General features: G+C 44.7%; 1 protein-coding gene across 1 annotated transcript in view; it reads right to left on the bottom strand.

Moving 5' to 3' along the window:
- sptbn5 (spectrin, beta, non-erythrocytic 5) overlaps window positions 1–17,598 on the bottom strand; it is a 55,197-nt gene that overhangs the window by 18,375 nt on the left and 19,224 nt on the right. The window contains exons 14-39 of the mRNA XM_036954684.2: window positions 17,166–17,337; window positions 16,913–17,049; window positions 16,336–16,548; window positions 15,881–16,033; window positions 15,588–15,718; window positions 15,114–15,368; window positions 14,678–14,965; window positions 11,728–11,974; window positions 11,422–11,561; window positions 11,185–11,284; window positions 10,928–11,098; window positions 10,321–10,485; window positions 9,749–9,975; window positions 9,326–9,512; window positions 8,906–9,106; window positions 8,506–8,622; window positions 6,752–6,909; window positions 6,453–6,585; window positions 6,129–6,274; window positions 5,756–5,870; window positions 3,855–3,965; window positions 3,251–3,430; window positions 2,793–2,996; window positions 2,393–2,542; window positions 2,111–2,215; window positions 483–674 (exon numbers count right to left, since the gene is read on the bottom strand). Coding sequence (XP_036810579.2) covers window positions 483–674; window positions 2,111–2,215; window positions 2,393–2,542; window positions 2,793–2,996; window positions 3,251–3,430; window positions 3,855–3,965; window positions 5,756–5,870; window positions 6,129–6,274; window positions 6,453–6,585; window positions 6,752–6,909; window positions 8,506–8,622; window positions 8,906–9,106; window positions 9,326–9,512; window positions 9,749–9,975; window positions 10,321–10,485; window positions 10,928–11,098; window positions 11,185–11,284; window positions 11,422–11,561; window positions 11,728–11,974; window positions 14,678–14,965; window positions 15,114–15,368; window positions 15,588–15,718; window positions 15,881–16,033; window positions 16,336–16,548; window positions 16,913–17,049; window positions 17,166–17,337 — 4,398 coding nt within the window. The remainder of the gene's footprint in view (window positions 1–482; window positions 675–2,110; window positions 2,216–2,392; window positions 2,543–2,792; window positions 2,997–3,250; window positions 3,431–3,854; window positions 3,966–5,755; window positions 5,871–6,128; window positions 6,275–6,452; window positions 6,586–6,751; window positions 6,910–8,505; window positions 8,623–8,905; window positions 9,107–9,325; window positions 9,513–9,748; window positions 9,976–10,320; window positions 10,486–10,927; window positions 11,099–11,184; window positions 11,285–11,421; window positions 11,562–11,727; window positions 11,975–14,677; window positions 14,966–15,113; window positions 15,369–15,587; window positions 15,719–15,880; window positions 16,034–16,335; window positions 16,549–16,912; window positions 17,050–17,165; window positions 17,338–17,598) is intronic.

The following is a 17,598-nucleotide window of genomic DNA, read 5'->3' on the forward strand; positions in this document are numbered from 1 at the left end:
GGCTCAACGGGTGAAAGTAGTTGAAAGAAAACAAATAGTATTTGAATCATTGATGAATAAAATAACTAGACTGCTTCCAAGATGGCCGACCGTAGTTTTCAACGTAATCTACTCACATTCGCATACACCGTTTCGTGGTTCTTTACATCTTTCTTTCTTTCTCAGTGCACACTAGCACTCAGTGCACACTGGACAGACAGCAGTATCACGCGAACATGCTCTGGGAACTCTGTCAGAGCGTGCTAAGCACGTCAATGGATAGTTTGTACTCAAAGGTGATGACTAAAGTGTCGTCTTAGAAATGTTCAAATTTGACTTTTCCATGTCGACGTCTACCGGAATTGTCTTTCTGGGCCAGACATCAGTTAAACTGCAGTACCAAAGCAAAACTGTAAGTGTAGTCAAAAGCGTGCTTCTGGCCCGGAACCCTGGCCCCTGGATTGGAACCCACGTCTGACCACAGGTGATGTGGGGTACTGTACCTCGGCAGCATTGCGGTTGAAGATGCAGAGCAGCCTGGAGATGGCCAACTCCTCTCTGCGTTTGATTGACAGTCCCTTAATCCTGCTTCGCCTCTCCAGGAGGGCCTTCAACTTGCTGTGGATGTGGCCGGCTTTCTCACGACTGAAGTCTTCCTTCTTCAGTCTCTCAGCAAGGTCCTTCAGCAATGATATCTAAAGAGCAATGAGAGTGATGTGGTTGAACAGGCTGAGACACATACACAGAACACTTGACAGTGTATGTTATATCATAGATGATTCAATTTAAAAATGTAATCACCCATGTCTTTTTATTTAAAACATTTTTTTTTATCCTACTGACATTTTAGGACTTTGTCAAGCAACTAGTTACCTACATTTTTTTTACCATGATTTCTGTGTTAATATGGAGGAATTAAAAATAATATTGTCTTTTGTATACTAGTGGTGTGTGGCAAACCTGAAAATGTTGACTCAATAGTAAACTTTGTAAACCAAATTTGGCACAAACGTAACATGTAAAGTGTTGGTCCCATGTTTCATGACCTGAAAGATCCCAGAAATGTACACAAAAAGTTTATTTCTCTCAAATGTTGTGCACAAATTTGTTTACATCCCTGTTACTTAACATTTCTCCTTTGTGAAGATCATCCATCCACCTGACAGGTGTGGCATATCAAGAAGCTGATTAAACAGCATGACCATTACACAGGTGCACCTTGTGCTGGGGACAACAAAAGGCCACTCTAAAATGTACATTTTAGTCACATTACACAATGCCACTGAGGAGTATTTCTGTCTGTAATAAAAGCCCTGTTGTGAGAAAAAACTATTTCTGATTGGCTGGCTTCCCAGTCGGTGGGCCTAGGCCCACCAATGGCTGTGCCCCTGCCCAGTCACATGAAATCCATAGATTAGGGCCTAATTAATTTATTTCAATTGACTGATTTCCTTATATGAACTGTATCTCAGTAAAATCGTTGAAATTGTTGCATGCTGCGTTTAAAGATATGGAGCAACCCCAGATTTGGCCCCTCAGGAGCGTAGCAGCCACTATAACACAATCTACATAACCAAGTTGTGGTTATCATCTTTCAGATGCAATTGGAACAGAGTTGATAGCCCATAATGTTCCAAAGGTAGAGTTGAAAGTGTGATGGCACCGGCACCTATATTACCTATTACCTATATAGCCAATATCAGTTGCCATTTTACGTCGTACAGGTATGTCAGATTAGCTCAATCGCCACCTCTTTCAGCCTCCTAGTACCACAGAAACAACACTTTGAATGAATAACAGACAAATGTTAATATCAAGTGGCCATGGATGAAATTAATCAAAATATCTGTTCAAATCATGAAAAACATACAAACGTGTCTATTTTGATCCATCACATTTTGACCATAAAGGTGTAATAAAAAAAAATCCAATGCTTATTTGGGGGAACACTGCTTGACAGACAGTATCTCTCTGAAATGATTACCAATTGTATCTCTTTGAAATCATTACTAATTATCAAAAATGATCCCAGTTGGTGTTTGTAAGCTAAAATGATGTTGGCGCTTTCAGAGTTAAGGACAATAGGATAGTGCCCTTCATAAAGACGGACAGCGGAGGCTTGAATTCAGACCTTGTCCTCCTGAGTGCTGAGGAGTTTCTCAAAGGCTTCATGGCGTTTTATGAGTCCCTCTGTCTCATCAACTGACGTCCCCAGATCACTGTTCTTCAGAAGGATCTGGAAGGCAAAACAAGAAGTTGGGGGCATTCAAAATATGAACATGTACTGTAGCATAGGAGAACATGTGTTTTGCTTCAAAATGGATGTAATTGCACCGTCAGAGGGGCTTGCATTGACAATGTGAGTCTTGAAACAGAGCATATATTCTTTGATTGACCAGCTTTGACCTCTGACCTCTTGGGAGTTGGTGATCTTCTCCATGCTCTCTGTGTCCCTGTAGAAGACCTGTTCCAGGTGGGTCCCCTCCAGGCCTCTCTGTTTCCTCTCCCAGTGGCCATGAAGTGAGTCCCTCTCCTCCTGTAGACCACTCAGCTTATCCTGGACCTGGTAGGAGGAAGACACCACACATTGCCAGCTTATTTAGGTACCATTTATGTAAAACCAACTCTCTCATCTTGTATGTATTCAAGCCTCAGAATGCTGGGACAGTAGACAATATTTTCACAGAAAACATTGAGACATTTACAGGAATACAGAGTTGTATATGCTCATACAGGGTGTGTATTCAATGTGTGTAATTCTGCTGCAACTGAATTGTGTTTCTGTGGCAATAAAGATCTCTTAAATTGAATACCTCTCTTGCGTTGTGTCTGTCCTGCACCTGCAGCTCCTGCCCCATGGCCACTGCCTGGTCGTAGGTCTCCTCCCGGGCCACGATCTCAGCCCACAGCTGCTGGTGCTGGGCCAGGTGCAGGTCACAGGTGGCCACGTCTCTAATAGACTCCTCCGCTGTCATCACATTCAGCACCTGGGCACACCACAGAGCATAGTCCTGGACCTAGAACACCAAAATAGATTGACGTTAAAACCAACATGCAATATATACATCATGTAATATCCAAATCAATCAGTGTGACAAGAACTAGGAAACTCTTAATGCTGATTTCCTAGACTCAAATGAAGTCTACCCTGGACTAAAAAGCACATTCAATGTAGAATCGCCATTGACAATGCTTATTAGTCCTGGTAAAGGCTCAGAGAGAGTTTGCAAATGGAAATGGTGTCTCTAATGGTTAATATAGAGTCAGTTACCGTGTTGAGGAAGAGGTAGCGCTGGCGTGCCCGTTTGAGGTCTCCCTCCCTCTGGTCCATGTGGAGGCGCAGTTTCTCCCAGTGCTCCACCACCTTCTGTTGTTGATCCTGCAGGAGAACCCTCATCTCTGGGGAGCACAGGTCCAGGGTGGAGTCTGCCATATCCAGCAACTCCTGGAGCTAAGAACAACCCATATGACAGGAAGATTCATAGATGGACAATGAAGACATGCAGGCAACCCCCACAACTGGCCTGGATGGTAATTTGAGTGACCTGTGCGCCACAAGATTGTGTTAGCCCGCTGGGCAAGTCTAAGGCAAGGTTACTTATCATACAAGCGTGGCTCACAAAACCTCCATTACAGTAACCACTGAGTGAAATATCCTCAAAGAACAGCTTAGAAAGCCCTAGCTCAATCGTTAGATCAAGAAAATGGAAGAGTAAGTGACAGTTTTATACAATCTACAGTATAATACAGGGCAAAAACAAATCGGAATTCTGGGTGAACGGATTATCATTGATTGCATTGTTGTTAAAGCGAGTCAATAAGAACATTTGTTCACAAAAGTTGTGGGTAAACTATTGATGTGTTGTATTTAGTACCTGCTGCTCGTTCCCTGCTAGCACGTGGACTAGAGCCTCGTGTTTACGAAGCTGCAAAAGCACCCCTCGCAGGTCCCTGGCGATGTCATCAGGAATGCTCTTGTACCTCTCCTGTGGTGGTTGGAGAGAGAGTGAGAGGGGGGGGGGGGGGGGGGTGGATGGATGGATGTCAGATCAGTGCCTTAAATTAAGTTGACGTCCTGACACCACACGGATAAGGAGCACAGTAAACATTGTAGGTCAAGACTGATAATTTTACACAGAGATGAACTCTATATGAACTCTGAGCAACACTGAGCCTCTCAGCAAGGCACTGAGCTATTATACACTACCGTTCAAAAGTTTGGGGTCACTTAGAAATGTCCTTGTTATTGAAAGAAAAACACAATTTTTGTCCATTAAATTGATCAGAAATACAGTGTAGACATTGTTAATGTTGTAAATGACTATTGTAGCTGGAATTGGCACATTGTTTAATGGAATATCTACATAGGCGTAGAGGCCCATTATCAGCAACCATCACTCCTGTGTTCCAATGGCACGTTGTGTTAGCTAATCTAAGTTTATGATTTTAAAAGGCTAAGTGATCATTAGAAAACCCTTTTGCTATTATGTTAGCACAGCTGAAAACTGTTATCCTGATTAAAGAAGCAATAAAACTGGCCTTATTTAGACTAGTTGAGTATCTGGAGCATCAGCATTTGTGGGTTGGATTACAGGCTCAAAATGGCCAGAAACAAAGAACTTTCTCCTGAAACTCATCAGTCTATTCTTGTTCTGAGAAACGAAGACTATTCCATGCGAGAAAAAAGCCATATCTCAGCCAATTTCAAAGAAAAGATTAAGATGGGCAAAAGAACGAACACAGGAAGTTTGGAAAAAAGTTATATGGACAGACAAATCTAAGTTTGAGGTGTTCAGATCACAAAGAAGAACTTTCGCGAGACGCAGAAAAAATGAAAAGACGCTGGAGGAGTGCTTGACGCCATCTGTCAAGCATGGTGGAGGCAATGTGATGGTCTGTGGGTGCTTTGGTGGTGGTAAAGTGGGAGATTTGTACAGGGTAAAAGGGATCTTGAAGAAGGAAGGCTACCACTCCATTTTGCAACGCCATGCCATACCCTGTGGACGGCGCTCAGTTGGAGCCAATTTCCTCCTACAACAGGACAATGACCCAAAGCACAGCTCCAAACTATGCAACTATTTAGGGAAGAAGCAGTCAGCTGGTATTCTGTCTATAATGGAGTGGCCAGCACAGTCACCGGATCTCAACCCTATTGAGCTGTTGTGGGAGCAGCTTGACCGTATGGTAAGAAGTGTCCATCAAGCCAATCCAACTTGTGGGAGGTGCTTCAGGAAGCATGGGGTGAAATCTCTTCAGATTACCACAACAAATTGACAACAAAAGGTCTGCAAGGATTTAATTGCTGCAAGCGGAGGATTCTTTGACGAAAGCAAAGTTTGAAGGACACAATTATTATTTCAATTAAAAATCATTATTTATAACCATGTCAATGTCTTGACGATATTTCCTATTAATTTGGAACTCATGTTTTCATGGAAAACATTGACATTTCTAAGTGACCCTACATTTTTGAACAGTAGAGTATTTATTTGATTGAACCTTTATTTAACTAGACAAGTCAGTTAAGAACAAATTCTTATTTACAATAACGGCCTACACCGGCCAAACCCGGACGACGCTGGGCTAATTGTGCACCGCCCTATGGGACTACCAATCACAGCCGGTTGTGATGCAGCCAGGATTCGAACCAGGGTGTCTGTAGTGACGCCTCTAGCACTGAGATGCAGTGCCTTAGACCACTGCGCCACTCACGAGCCCTACTTTCAAGACAATTTCTAATTCATCCAAAATATATTTATTTATGCTTAAACTGTACCTCAATATGTCCTAAGGCATCGGTGAGATCTCTGTAAAACTTGTGACACTCCTCGGCTTTGAGTAAACGGTCTTTGCGGTCTTTGGCCAAGTCCTGCAGTTCCTTCCATGACAAACTATCAAACAGGAGGGAAACAAGACAAAAACAACCGACTCAGGTCCTCAGGTAAGATCTCTTTAACATGACTTTCATCCCAGTAGACATAGCTGCTTGAAATGACATCATCATTGCAACAAGTTAAGAAGCATGTAATGATGTCATTTCAACCAGATTTGAGTTGTATTTCATCATTTGAATGTGGATACATGCGTTGTTAATTTATACAGTGGACTGGTAGTGTGAGCAATAAAGAGTATCGATTAGGTGCCCATACCTGAGCTGATGTTGTGTATCCCTGATGGTGGAAGCTTGAGGGTGCTTCTGTTGAATGAGACTATCAGCAAGCTCTTTGCAGCTCCGCATCCTATCAAAACCCACGTCCAAATTCTTCAGGAAGGCCTCAAATTTACCATTCAGTAGCTATCATGGGAAATCAAGAACATTTGTTGAAATTTTGTTTTCAATGACAAATGCCACATTTTGGAAGAAATAAGCATTAGTCACGCTCACAATCTGGATGATATTTTCCAACTGAACATTTTGGAGATCTGTGCAAATATATACTGTATAGACAGTAGTGGTAGATGGTATTTCTCACCACTACATGTTCATAGTCATTTCCGTAGTCCTCAGAGGAGGCTATCTGTCTCTGCTGTGTGATCCAGTCGTCCAGCTCTGAAGACTCCCGTCTGAACTCATGGAGGTGGAGAGCCTCCCTCAGCTTTTGGCCCCTAAGAGAAGGTAGACAAGTCCTCTGTTACACACAAGACACTCACCCATAACATATGTCTCCTTGTGGTGCCTGTTGTTTGGGGGGGGGGGGGGGGGGGGGGCATTAAACCATGATCTCATGGCATCTTTGTATCAAATGTCATGTTTTTGATTGCTTGAGCTCACCTGACTTGGGCTTGGTGTTGCAGCTGGCTCATCTGACTGCTGATGCGGCTGTATGGTCTGTTGACCTCGTCCAGGTTCCACTCATGGACGGCTGACGCCACACTATCCCCCAGCTCCTCCACCTGGGCCTTCAGCACCTCCATCTGCCCCTCCACCGCCTGCAGTACACACAACAGAGACAGCAGCATTACATAATCCATGCTCCTCATCGTGCAGCTGCATTAGACACCATGCTCCTCATTGTGCAGCTGCATTAGACACCATGCTCCTCATCGTGCAGCTGCATTAGACACCATGCTCCTCACAGTGCAGCTGCATTAGACACCATGCTCCTCACAGTGCAGCTGCATTAAACACCATGCTCCTCAAGGTGCAGCTGCATTAGACACCATGCTCCTCACAGTGCAGCTGCATTAGACACCATGCTCCTCACCGTGCAGCTGCATTAGACACCATGCTCCTCACCGTGCAGTTGCATTAGACACCATGCTCCTCACAGTGCAGCTGTATTAGACACCATGCTCCTCACAGTGCAGCTGCATTAGACACCATGCTCCTCACAGTGCAGCTGCATTAGACACCATGCTCCTCACAGTGCAGATGCATTAGACACCATGCTCCTCACCGTGCAGATGCATTAGACACCATGCTCCTCACAGTGCAGCTGCATTAGACACCATGTTCCTCACAGTGCAGCTGCATTAGACACCATGCTCCTCACCGCGCAGATGCATTAGACACCATGCTCCTCACAGTGCAGCTGTATTAGACACCATGCTCCTCACAGTGCAGCTGTGTTAGACACCATGCTCCTCACAGTGCAGCTGTATTAGACACCATGCTCCTCACCGTGCAGATGCATTAGACACCATGCTCCTCACAGTGCAGCTGCATTACACACCATGCTCCTCACCGTGCAGCTGTATTAGACACCATGCTCCTCACCGTGCAGCTGCATTAGACACCATGCTCCTCACCGTGCAACTGCATTAGACACCATGCTCCTCACAGTGCAGCTGCATTAGACCCCATGCTCCTCACCGTGCAGCTGCATTAGACACCATGCTCCTCACCGTGCAGATTTATTAGACACCATGCTCCTCACAGTGCAGATGCATTAGACACCATGCTCCTCACAGTGCAGCTGCATTAGACACCATGCTCCTCACAGTGCAGCTGCATTAGACACCATGCTCCTCACTGTGCAGCTGCATTAGACACCATGCTCCTCACAGTGCAGCTGCATTAGACACCATGTTCCTCACAGTGCAGCTGCATTAGACACCATGCTCCTCACCGTGCAGATGCATTAGACACCATGCTCCTCACCGTGCAGATGCATTAGACACCATGTTCCTCACAGTGCAGCTGCATTAGACACCATGCTCCTCACCGTGCAGCTGCATTAGACACCATGCTCCTCACCGTGCAGCTGCATTAGACACCATGCTCCTCACCGTGCAGCTGCATTAGACACCATGCTCCTCACCGTGCAGCTGCATTAGACACCATGCTCCTCACCGTGCAGCTGCATTAGACACCATGCTCCTCACCGTACAGATGCATTAGACAGTGGTCCCTAGATCTGTAGATGCTTTAACTAACTCCTCTGATTATCACAGCATACTATGACCATTCAGCAGATGGCTTTATCCATAACAACTATATCCAAACAACAGAACTGTTGACAGTGACGTATAGTTTGAATACAGCCAATTCAAACACAAGAGAACAGGAGAATGGGGTTACAGTACCTGATGTTGCTTGATAAGGCTCTGGGTGGCTAGATCGTTCTTGCCGTACTCATCAGTGCTGACCAAAGCTAGAGTCTCAGAAAGACGGGTTTCCAGCTCCGCACAGTCAAGCAAGATCTAGGAGCAAAAAAGTACAGTGATGAGGTATAATGATTATTGTCCTTCAGAGGTACAGTCTAAAAGAAATGTGAGATAATGTCTAGATGCTTTTTATAGTGGAGATCGTGATTATAAATTGCCTGGCTGGACTGATGAGACAGTGGATTGCACCGTCAAATGCAACAGAGTAAATAGGTATTTTAACGTCACAGATTTAGTCGGTGGTAACTTGTGGAATAGACACCGGCTGGAATGCTTTGGATCCATCACAATCAGGATTCTGCTTTCCTGTTAGCCCTACCTGTTCTCTAGTGATGGCCCTGTTCAGGTGGATGGCCCTCTTGTCACAGGCTGCCTCTAGCTCCTCCCACTCTGTGGCCAGGTGTGTATTCCTCTGCTGGACTTCCTCTCCATCATATTGGCTGGACTTCTCCAAGCTCTGCCCCTTCTCCAGGACCCGGTTCAAGTGTTTACGGTGGGCGTTCACTTCTGCCTGCAGCTCCTGATCACAGAACACACATTTGATTTTTGTCAGGGACTATGCACAACACATATATTGCACCAGCTTTAACTCATTTACATCTGTCCACCCTGGGCAGGAAACAAACTAACCAAAAATACTGGATGAGAGTCACTCTGGATAAGAGAGACAAAAATGACTAGACATAAAATAAAATGTAAATCAAACTTTCTCATTATTTTCTTGTTACCAGACTGATACCTTGTGTTTCTGCATTAGGTTGATAGCCCCTGCCAGGGACTTGTCATAGTTGGTGGAGCCAGTGGATGGGTAGTGTTCAGTTATCCAGGAGAGTTCTATGTCTACATCGTGATAGAAGCCAAACAGAGCCACGGACGCCTCCAGCTGGGCCCTGCGACAATCCAGAGGCTTCTGCAGCGACTTGAACCTGCAGACAGAGATGATGTCTCAAAAATATCCACACGGATTATGAATAGGAGACAGATGTTTTTTCTGACCATGTTACCTGAACCGGAAAAACTCTGGGCCCTAGATAGAGAACTAGGTTAGCTAATTCAATGCATAAATCAATGGATCAATCAATTGGATCAATCAATGGATCGATCCGTGGATTGCTTTACTGCTACTAATTACAGATCACATTAATCGGTCCTTACTACTTACAGCTTCATGTACGTATCTGTCTCCTGAAGGATCCTCTGGGAGTCAAAGTGGTTAGTGGCCAGGTGCTTGGCCCGGGTCACGATGGTGATAATCTTGTCAGCCAGTTCCTGGGCCTCTGCCTCTAGCTGCTGGTGCTCCTTCAAGAGCTGGCGGCTGGAGCGAAGGTCGTGACCTTTGGCTGCATTCTGCAACATCCTCTGGATGGCCTCGATCTTCAGCTTGGCATCCTGGGAACAATGTGATTACAATTTACCCCATCCTCAGGTTCAATTGCTAGCTCATATAGACAGAGAGAGAGAGAGCTGGCTGGTGGACGAGACCAAATTATGATCGGCATCATAAGCATCATCAACACATTTCAATTTATGGTCAAGAAATAACTAATTAAATTACTTTGTAAAATAGTAATAACATCCTAATAATAACCTATGATTGACCAATTTATTTTATACCAGTGGAAAAGGTACCGTAAAATGAAGCGTGCTACCCACATTTATCTACAGCATTCTTACCCACAAATCGATAGCCAAACTAGATCCAGGTAGGTAGTGTAGAGGTTGTTAGTGTGTTACCTGCAGTAGCTCCATGAGCTGCTCCTGCTGCCCAGCCTGTCTCAGCTTGTCTCCTCTCTCAGTCATCTTCCCCTGGAGCCTGACCCAGCGACTGTTAACCTGGGTCGACTTCCTCCTGATGTTCTGGCTCTCGTAGTGCTCCTCCGACAGCATCTCCTCTCCCAACTGATGGAACCAGACAACAGGTTAACTTACAGTACAATATAGCAGTACAGTAACAGTAGCATTTGCTCCCCAAACGAATGGAAAGCGACTAGGCTTACCGTACAAGATTTAACAGCACAGTACAGTAGGAGGCCTTCATCCTAAAGCTTTGGCTCTGGTAGTGCTCATCCACAAGCATCTCCTCCCCCAACTGGTTTTAGTGGTCCAGTTTTACTGAACGTTTGTCAAGTTTTCTATCAGGTTGGTTGAAACTTTGCATCTGTATCACCAATAGCATTATTAAGAAGTGGGAGCAACAAACAGTGAACAGACTTTTTTTTCTTCTCCATAAGTGCTTTTTTTGTTGTTGTAGTTTTGCCACGATTCATGGCGAAGATGAGAGAAGGTGTCATTATGAGCCATTAGGTATAGAAAAGATAGGATGGCGAAAGCCCTGTGATACCTGTGTGAGTCTGTCTAGCCACACTTGGTTAGCTTGCATCTCTTTCTCAGCTGCTTCATGTCTCTTCAGCTTGCGGAGGATGTTGGTAGGGTCCCGGTACGACTCGTCTTCAGCTATCTTGGACTTCTCCTCCATCCACATTAGCATTTCTTCAGCATCTCTCTGGAACTCCTGATGACAAACACATGAGAAATGTTCAAGCGCTTAACTGCCATTGTAAAAGGTACCCAGAATGTGGGTTTCTGTATCAAGTGTACCTGATACTTATGTGAATCAAGCAGGAGGGTCCGTCTTCGTTTGCAGCTCTCTCCAAGCTTCTTATTGCGCTCTTGAATAGTCTGTGACCTCTCCTGTATTCTAAAAAGTCATTAAAAAATTATTTGATTATTTCAATGTTTGAAAAAAATTATTTGAACAATACATTGTTCACTGCTACACATTTGCTATACATTTGGGGGAAATGTCTCCAAACTGGTCATCAACATAAGCCTTACTGTTTGGCAGCAAAGTGTCGTTTGTTGACGAGTTCCTTGCTCTTGTCTTGGAAGAGGCTGATCTGTTGGTCCAGAGAATTCAGTAGGCCCTCCAGTTCCTCCTGTCTGCCCAACAGACTGTGGACATTGTCTACAGAGTCCTGAGCACAGAGAGGGAGAGACAAACACACTGGATGAGAACAGAGGTGGTCTTACCTGAACAAACACACATACATACACAAAGACACATCCATCGCCACATACCCATAAGGCTTATTATTATATTCCCATTAATTGTATAACAGCGTACAGTCTATTTTATCTTACCCCCAGGTCTTTGACCTTCAGCCTGGCCTCATGCCCAGACAGGGCTGCCTCGATACGATCAGCCTCCTGATTCAGCTTCTGTAGCTCCACCCCCTGTTCCAGCCTCCTGTTCCTACTGCCCCAGAGTTTGTCCAGCTTGGTCCACTCCTGGCTCAGCTTTCCCAGCGTCTGCTGGACGTCCTTCACACCTCGGTTTCCCCTCGATTGTTCCTCAAGAGACTTTCCAAGTTTCTCCATGTCTTTCACCCTTTTAGTTAGACGAACACAAGTACATTACAGTGACATTTACAAAAAAAAATGTGTCACACATACAGTGCCTTAAAAACGTATTCACCCTCCAACACTTTTACCATGTTTTGTTGTCTCAGATTGATCCACAAAGCCCAGAGCACCATGTCAAATCAAATGAATGACGCACAATACAGAGACATACTAGATAAAAACCTGCGCCCCTCTACCACAACAATCAAACTGCAGAAGAAGTTGGTCTTTCAACATGACAATGATCCAAAACACAGTGCTCCATCACTGTGTGCAAAGTTAAGAGACTTGTGTGTGTCTGAAAGCAGGGGTTATAAGAGAGAGCTTTCAATTTTGTGCAGATATGGGATATACATTTTGAAATAAATTCTAAATATAGTTGATTTATTTATTGTCCTATCATGATGGAACAGTCTCCAACCCTATACCCTAGACACCGATCTGAACGACCCTCACACTAAGGAGAAGTCCTAATCTGTTTTATGGGCCTACTGCAAGTAGCCGATAGGCAGCCAAAACAGAAAGATAAATGCGATCAGAGACCTACTAAAGCAGCACCGCCCCTTCAAGATTCTGAGTCTGCCTGGCAAAGCCCCCTGATGGGTGAGCATAACATACAAGGATTTTATCAAAGCTGCTAATGAGAACCTTGATGACCTTGTACCAAGCCGGTGGGGATTCCGGTGGGGTGCTCCCACCCAGGTAGTGGCAGTGCTGGCAACACTGCCTGCAGTAACCCATAGGAAGGGGGTCACACTCAGATAATCAGAGAGTGGGAAAAGTATTGTGGCCCTGGTGGCATGGAATGATCAAAGGTCTGACTGCTCAGAGATACTTGGGAAAATGGTCACAACGGGGGAAGAGCATGTGTGTGTTTCAGGGGAAGGGGTTGTACCTGAGCTCCATCAGCTAAGACATTGGAAACAAAGAACTTTCTTCTGAAACTTGTCAGTCTATTCTTGTTCTGAGAAATGAAGGCTATTCCATGCGAGAAATGGCCAAGAAACTGAAGATCTCGTACAGCGCTGTGTACTACTCCCTTCACAGAAGAGCGCAAACTGGCTCTAACTTAAAGCCTTGTTGTATAAAGGCTTGTAAGTAAGCATTTCACTGTTGTATTCGGTGCATGTTACAAATACAATTTGATTTGAAAAACCATTGAACACTATGATGAAACTGGCTCTCATGAGGATCACTACAGGAAAGGAAGACCCAGAGTTACCTTTGCTGCAGAGGATAAGTTCATTAGGGTTAACTGCACCTCAGATGGACACCAATAATAAGAAGAGACTTGCTTGGGCCAAGTAACACGAGCAATGTACATTAGACCGGTGGAAATCTGTCCTTTGGTCTGATGAGTCCAAAATTTGAGATTTTGGGTTCCAACCGGTGTGTCTTTGTTCCCACCATGAAGCATGGAGGAGGTGTGATGGTGTGGGGGTGCTTTGCTGGTGACACTGTCAGTGATTTATTTAGAATTCATGGCACACTTAACCAGCATGGCTACCACAGCATTCTGCAGCGATATACGCCATCCCATCTGGTTTGCACTTAGTGGGACTATCATTTATTTTTCAACAGGACAATGATCCAACACACCTCCAGGCTGTGTAAGGGCTATTTGACCAAGAAGGAGAGTGATGGAGTGTTGCATCAGATGACCTGGACTACACAATCACCCGACCTCAACCCAATTGAGATGGTTTGGGATGAGTTGGACCACAGAGTGAAGGAAAAGCAGCCAAGTACTCAGCATATGTGGGAACTCCTCCAAGACTGTTGGGAAAGCATTCCAGGTGAAGCTGGTTGAGAGAATTCCAAGAGTGTGCAAAGCTGTCATCAAGGCAAAGGGTGGCTTAACACGGATTTGTTTAACACGTTTTTGGTTACTACATGATTCCATATGTGTTATTTCATAGTTTTGATGTATTCCGTATTATTCTACAATGTAGAAAAGAGTTACATTTGTATTATTATTATTTTTTTTATTAAAAAAAACTTTAATGAGTAGGCGTCCAAACTTTTGACTGGTTCTGTGTGTTTTGATAACTATATATAATACAAATCGAGGTGAGGGCGTTGGAAATGCTTTTGGCGGTTGATCTGCTTCTGTTCTGTGTGCTCTTTTCAAAAGATGGGTCTCTCAGTGGCCCTGGAATCTGGGGGGGCAGGGGTGGTCTGCCGGTCACTGGGATGACTACCCAACTTCGGATGGGGGGAGGGAAACTCAGAGACTTAATAACTGCCAGAGGTGGTTCAACCAAGTACTGAGCCAGGGGGATGAATACTTATAAAATGATGACATTTCAGTTTTTTATTTGTATTATTTTATTGTTTACTATTTTCCTTATGGGGTTTTGTGGCTGGGGGACTACTTGAAGAAGAACTTGTGGCCGGCTGAATACTTTTTCAAGGCACTGTATGTTTTCCCAGCGTCATGACTCATGAATATGTCTGTAAGAAACTAAATAAAGGACAGTACAAAAAAACCACTGTGTATGCTTTCCTATTGTCTCATCACAAACTATCCTTCTCCTACTACATTACCTTAGAAACACTGCTTACCTGAGAAATAGTTGCAATGAAAACATCATCAGATACCTCCATGTCCCAGCATGCAGCACATAGCATATTATTATAAACATAAGTACATTTTCCAGAAAGGAAAGAACCCAAAATTCTGTTTCACCTCTCCCTTTGCGCGTCGATCTCTATCCTCAGATCCTGGTTGTCATTCAGGAGGGTCTGAGCGGAGGTCACGTCCGAGGCTGTGTCGTCCTCCAGTAGGCGGTCCTGAGCGGCCCCGGCCCACAGCAGCAGGTCCCTGGTCTCCTGCTGAAACAGCTGCAGCCGCTTGGCCTCCTCCAGAAGCCTCTGTCTCTCTGATGCCTGGCCCTTCACCTGCTCCAGCAGAGCCTCCAGGCCCCGCACCTCTTCCATGATGGCTGCGGCCTCTGCTGGGCTGCAGTCCTGCTTCCTGGTTCACACAGATAAGTAGAACGTGAATGAATGGATGGATGAATAACTAACTGGCATTACACTCAAAACTATCAACAGTAACAGTATAAAGTCTTGGACTAGTGGTGGTTGTCTGACACATATAGAGGTTTACAATTGTGCCTTACATTTTAGCCACACTCTTGAGGTATGATATCTTCCTCTCCAGGGCCTGTATGTCTCTTTGTGCTTGAGCCTGGGCCCTCTCCTCAGTGTCCAGGGCTGTGGAGGTAGTACCCACACCGTCCACAGTGTCCAGCTGGGTGAACTGCTCCATGAGCTGGGCACGGGCCTCCTCACAGCTCTGGAGGAAGGATTGCACATCCGCCGTGCTCAGCAGCTCATGGCCCTTCTCATCCTTCAGCTTCTGCATGCGCTCCCACCTAGCAACAACAACAATAACAACATGGACAGCTCTCTTCAATGATTAAACATTGTGTGTGCGTCTCAGTAAAACGCAGTGCATTTTCTGTACGCAATAAACATTTCTGTGAACAACAGACAATCAAGAACTATCTAATCTGAAAAACTGTGTTGATCATGTTATTCTTAGTAGATGTCAGTAGTACTATTACAAAATAGTTTTCTGCAAGTCCACCTACCTGCGTGTGACTTGTCCTTGCTTGGCCTGTATCTCTCTGTGTTTACTGTGTCTGCTCTTCACTAGCTCCTCCCCCAGTCTGGTGATGTCATCGAGCTGGCCCTTCCCACTTGCCAGCTCGGTCAGAAAGTTCTGGAACATGGGGAGTTCATGAGAAGGTGAGTTCCAACTATTATATCAAGTAAATAATAGCACTAGAGACAAACACTGATGTACTGCTAATTATTTTGTTGTGTGTGTTATGAATGTGTTATGAAGTCCGGAATAATCTCAGTGATGAGGCTGGTTTATTACCTCATATTTGGCCTGCACCACACCCACGTTGTCAGAGTTAGGACTGAAGGTGTTAAGGATGTTCTCCTTGTCCTCCATCCAGGACTCAAACTCCTCACAGGTGTTGTAGAAGCGGTGCAACCGAACCGTCTCCTCCAGAGTTTTCCTCCTGGACTGTATGGTGGAGAAATCAGACACAAATACACAATTTGGTTGCCAGTATGTGACAACTTACATGTGTGCTACAGGATGATCACTCTAGGTCCTATTCTCTGTACTGGGCGCTGCCACTACATCATCAAAGATGTCTTCACAAAGATGTCAAAGCATAAAACAAAATGTAGCGTTATAATGTAGATAACTTAGATGTAGTGTAATGATTTGTATTGCTGTACTGCTTATGTGATGCAATGGGAAACCATTTTTCTCCCCAAAAATGTAGAGGAGAATCTGAAACCCCAGGTCTTATTTCTCACATTAGCCAGGTTGTGCAGGCTGTTGAAGTCCCGGTCTAGACTGCTCTGGGCACTCTCTATGGTTTCTCTCTGGTAATGTGGATCAGGAATCGAAGAGGACTGGATCTCAGCGGTCCCCCGGCGCATGGAACGTCTGCGACGCGCCCGGTTCACCCTCTTTGTGGGGCTTTCAGTAACCCCATTGGTGGATGGAGGTGGTGTAGAGGGAGTGTTCTAGTTAAAATGGAAAATTATGAAGTTTAAACTGTGTAGACCAGGGGTATTCAAATCTTACCCTACAAGGTCCGGAGTACTGCTGGTGTTATGTTCTAACTGATAATTCATTTCACACACCTGGTGTCCCAGGTCTAAATCAGTCCCTGACTAGAGGGGAATAATACAGGGGGAAAAACAGTGGAACTGGTTTTGAGGTCCAGATTTGAATTTGAGGGGTGTAGATCGTTGATCTCAACCTGGGATTATGCGGGCCGGTTAATGAGTTAATGTAGGCACACAATTGTACTTGCGATGATTCAAATGGGTAAAGTGCCATAAAGCTCTTTACTAGGCCACAGAGACAGCTAATAGTGAGGCTTACTGTAGATGATGGGAGCTCTGTGAGGTACGTCTTTGGCACCAGCTGTTCGTTGCCTTTGCTGTCCCTCACTAGAAACGTATCCTCATTGTCTCTGTTGAGGATAGTCACAATTTCCCCACGGTCCCACACCGTCACACCTGGAAAACAGAGACTATTTACCTTAGAAACGTAACATGAAAAACATTTCACAATTTATTTTCTACAATTTGTTTCTATAAATAATCCATAATCTATTGAAGTTGAGAATCTGTACCTCTTGTGTATTTAAACCTGATCTTGGCATTAGCCTCCTGTGTATGGGTCTGGGTAGATGTCTGAGTGATCTTTGCTCCTCTGAGGGAGGTCACTCTCCCAGGTGTGGTCAATCCCTCCTCGTCACCAGAGGAATCACTGTACTGTGGCATCTTGTTCTGCTGGGCCTCAGCCTGCGGAAAAATATGAAAGTCCTCAGCAACTCTTGGAAGTCAATGGGGGTGGATTTTAATAATAAGCATTTTTTTTATTATTAAAACCAATGTGTTTGAGGATGTATTCATGACACAATGACATTAAAAAGCTGCAGTTTAGTTACAGTGTCTTCAGAAAGTATTCACACCCCTTTACCTCTTCCACATTTTGTTGTTACAAAGTGGGATTAAAATGGATTTCATTGAATTGTTTTTGTCAATGATCTTCACAAAATACTC

The sequence above is a fragment of the Oncorhynchus mykiss genome, chromosome 19 (genome assembly GCF_057628025.1).
Source record: "Oncorhynchus mykiss isolate SJ-2025 chromosome 19, ASM5762802v1, whole genome shotgun sequence".
In the NCBI taxonomy this organism is placed as follows: domain Eukaryota; kingdom Metazoa; phylum Chordata; class Actinopteri; order Salmoniformes; family Salmonidae; genus Oncorhynchus; species Oncorhynchus mykiss.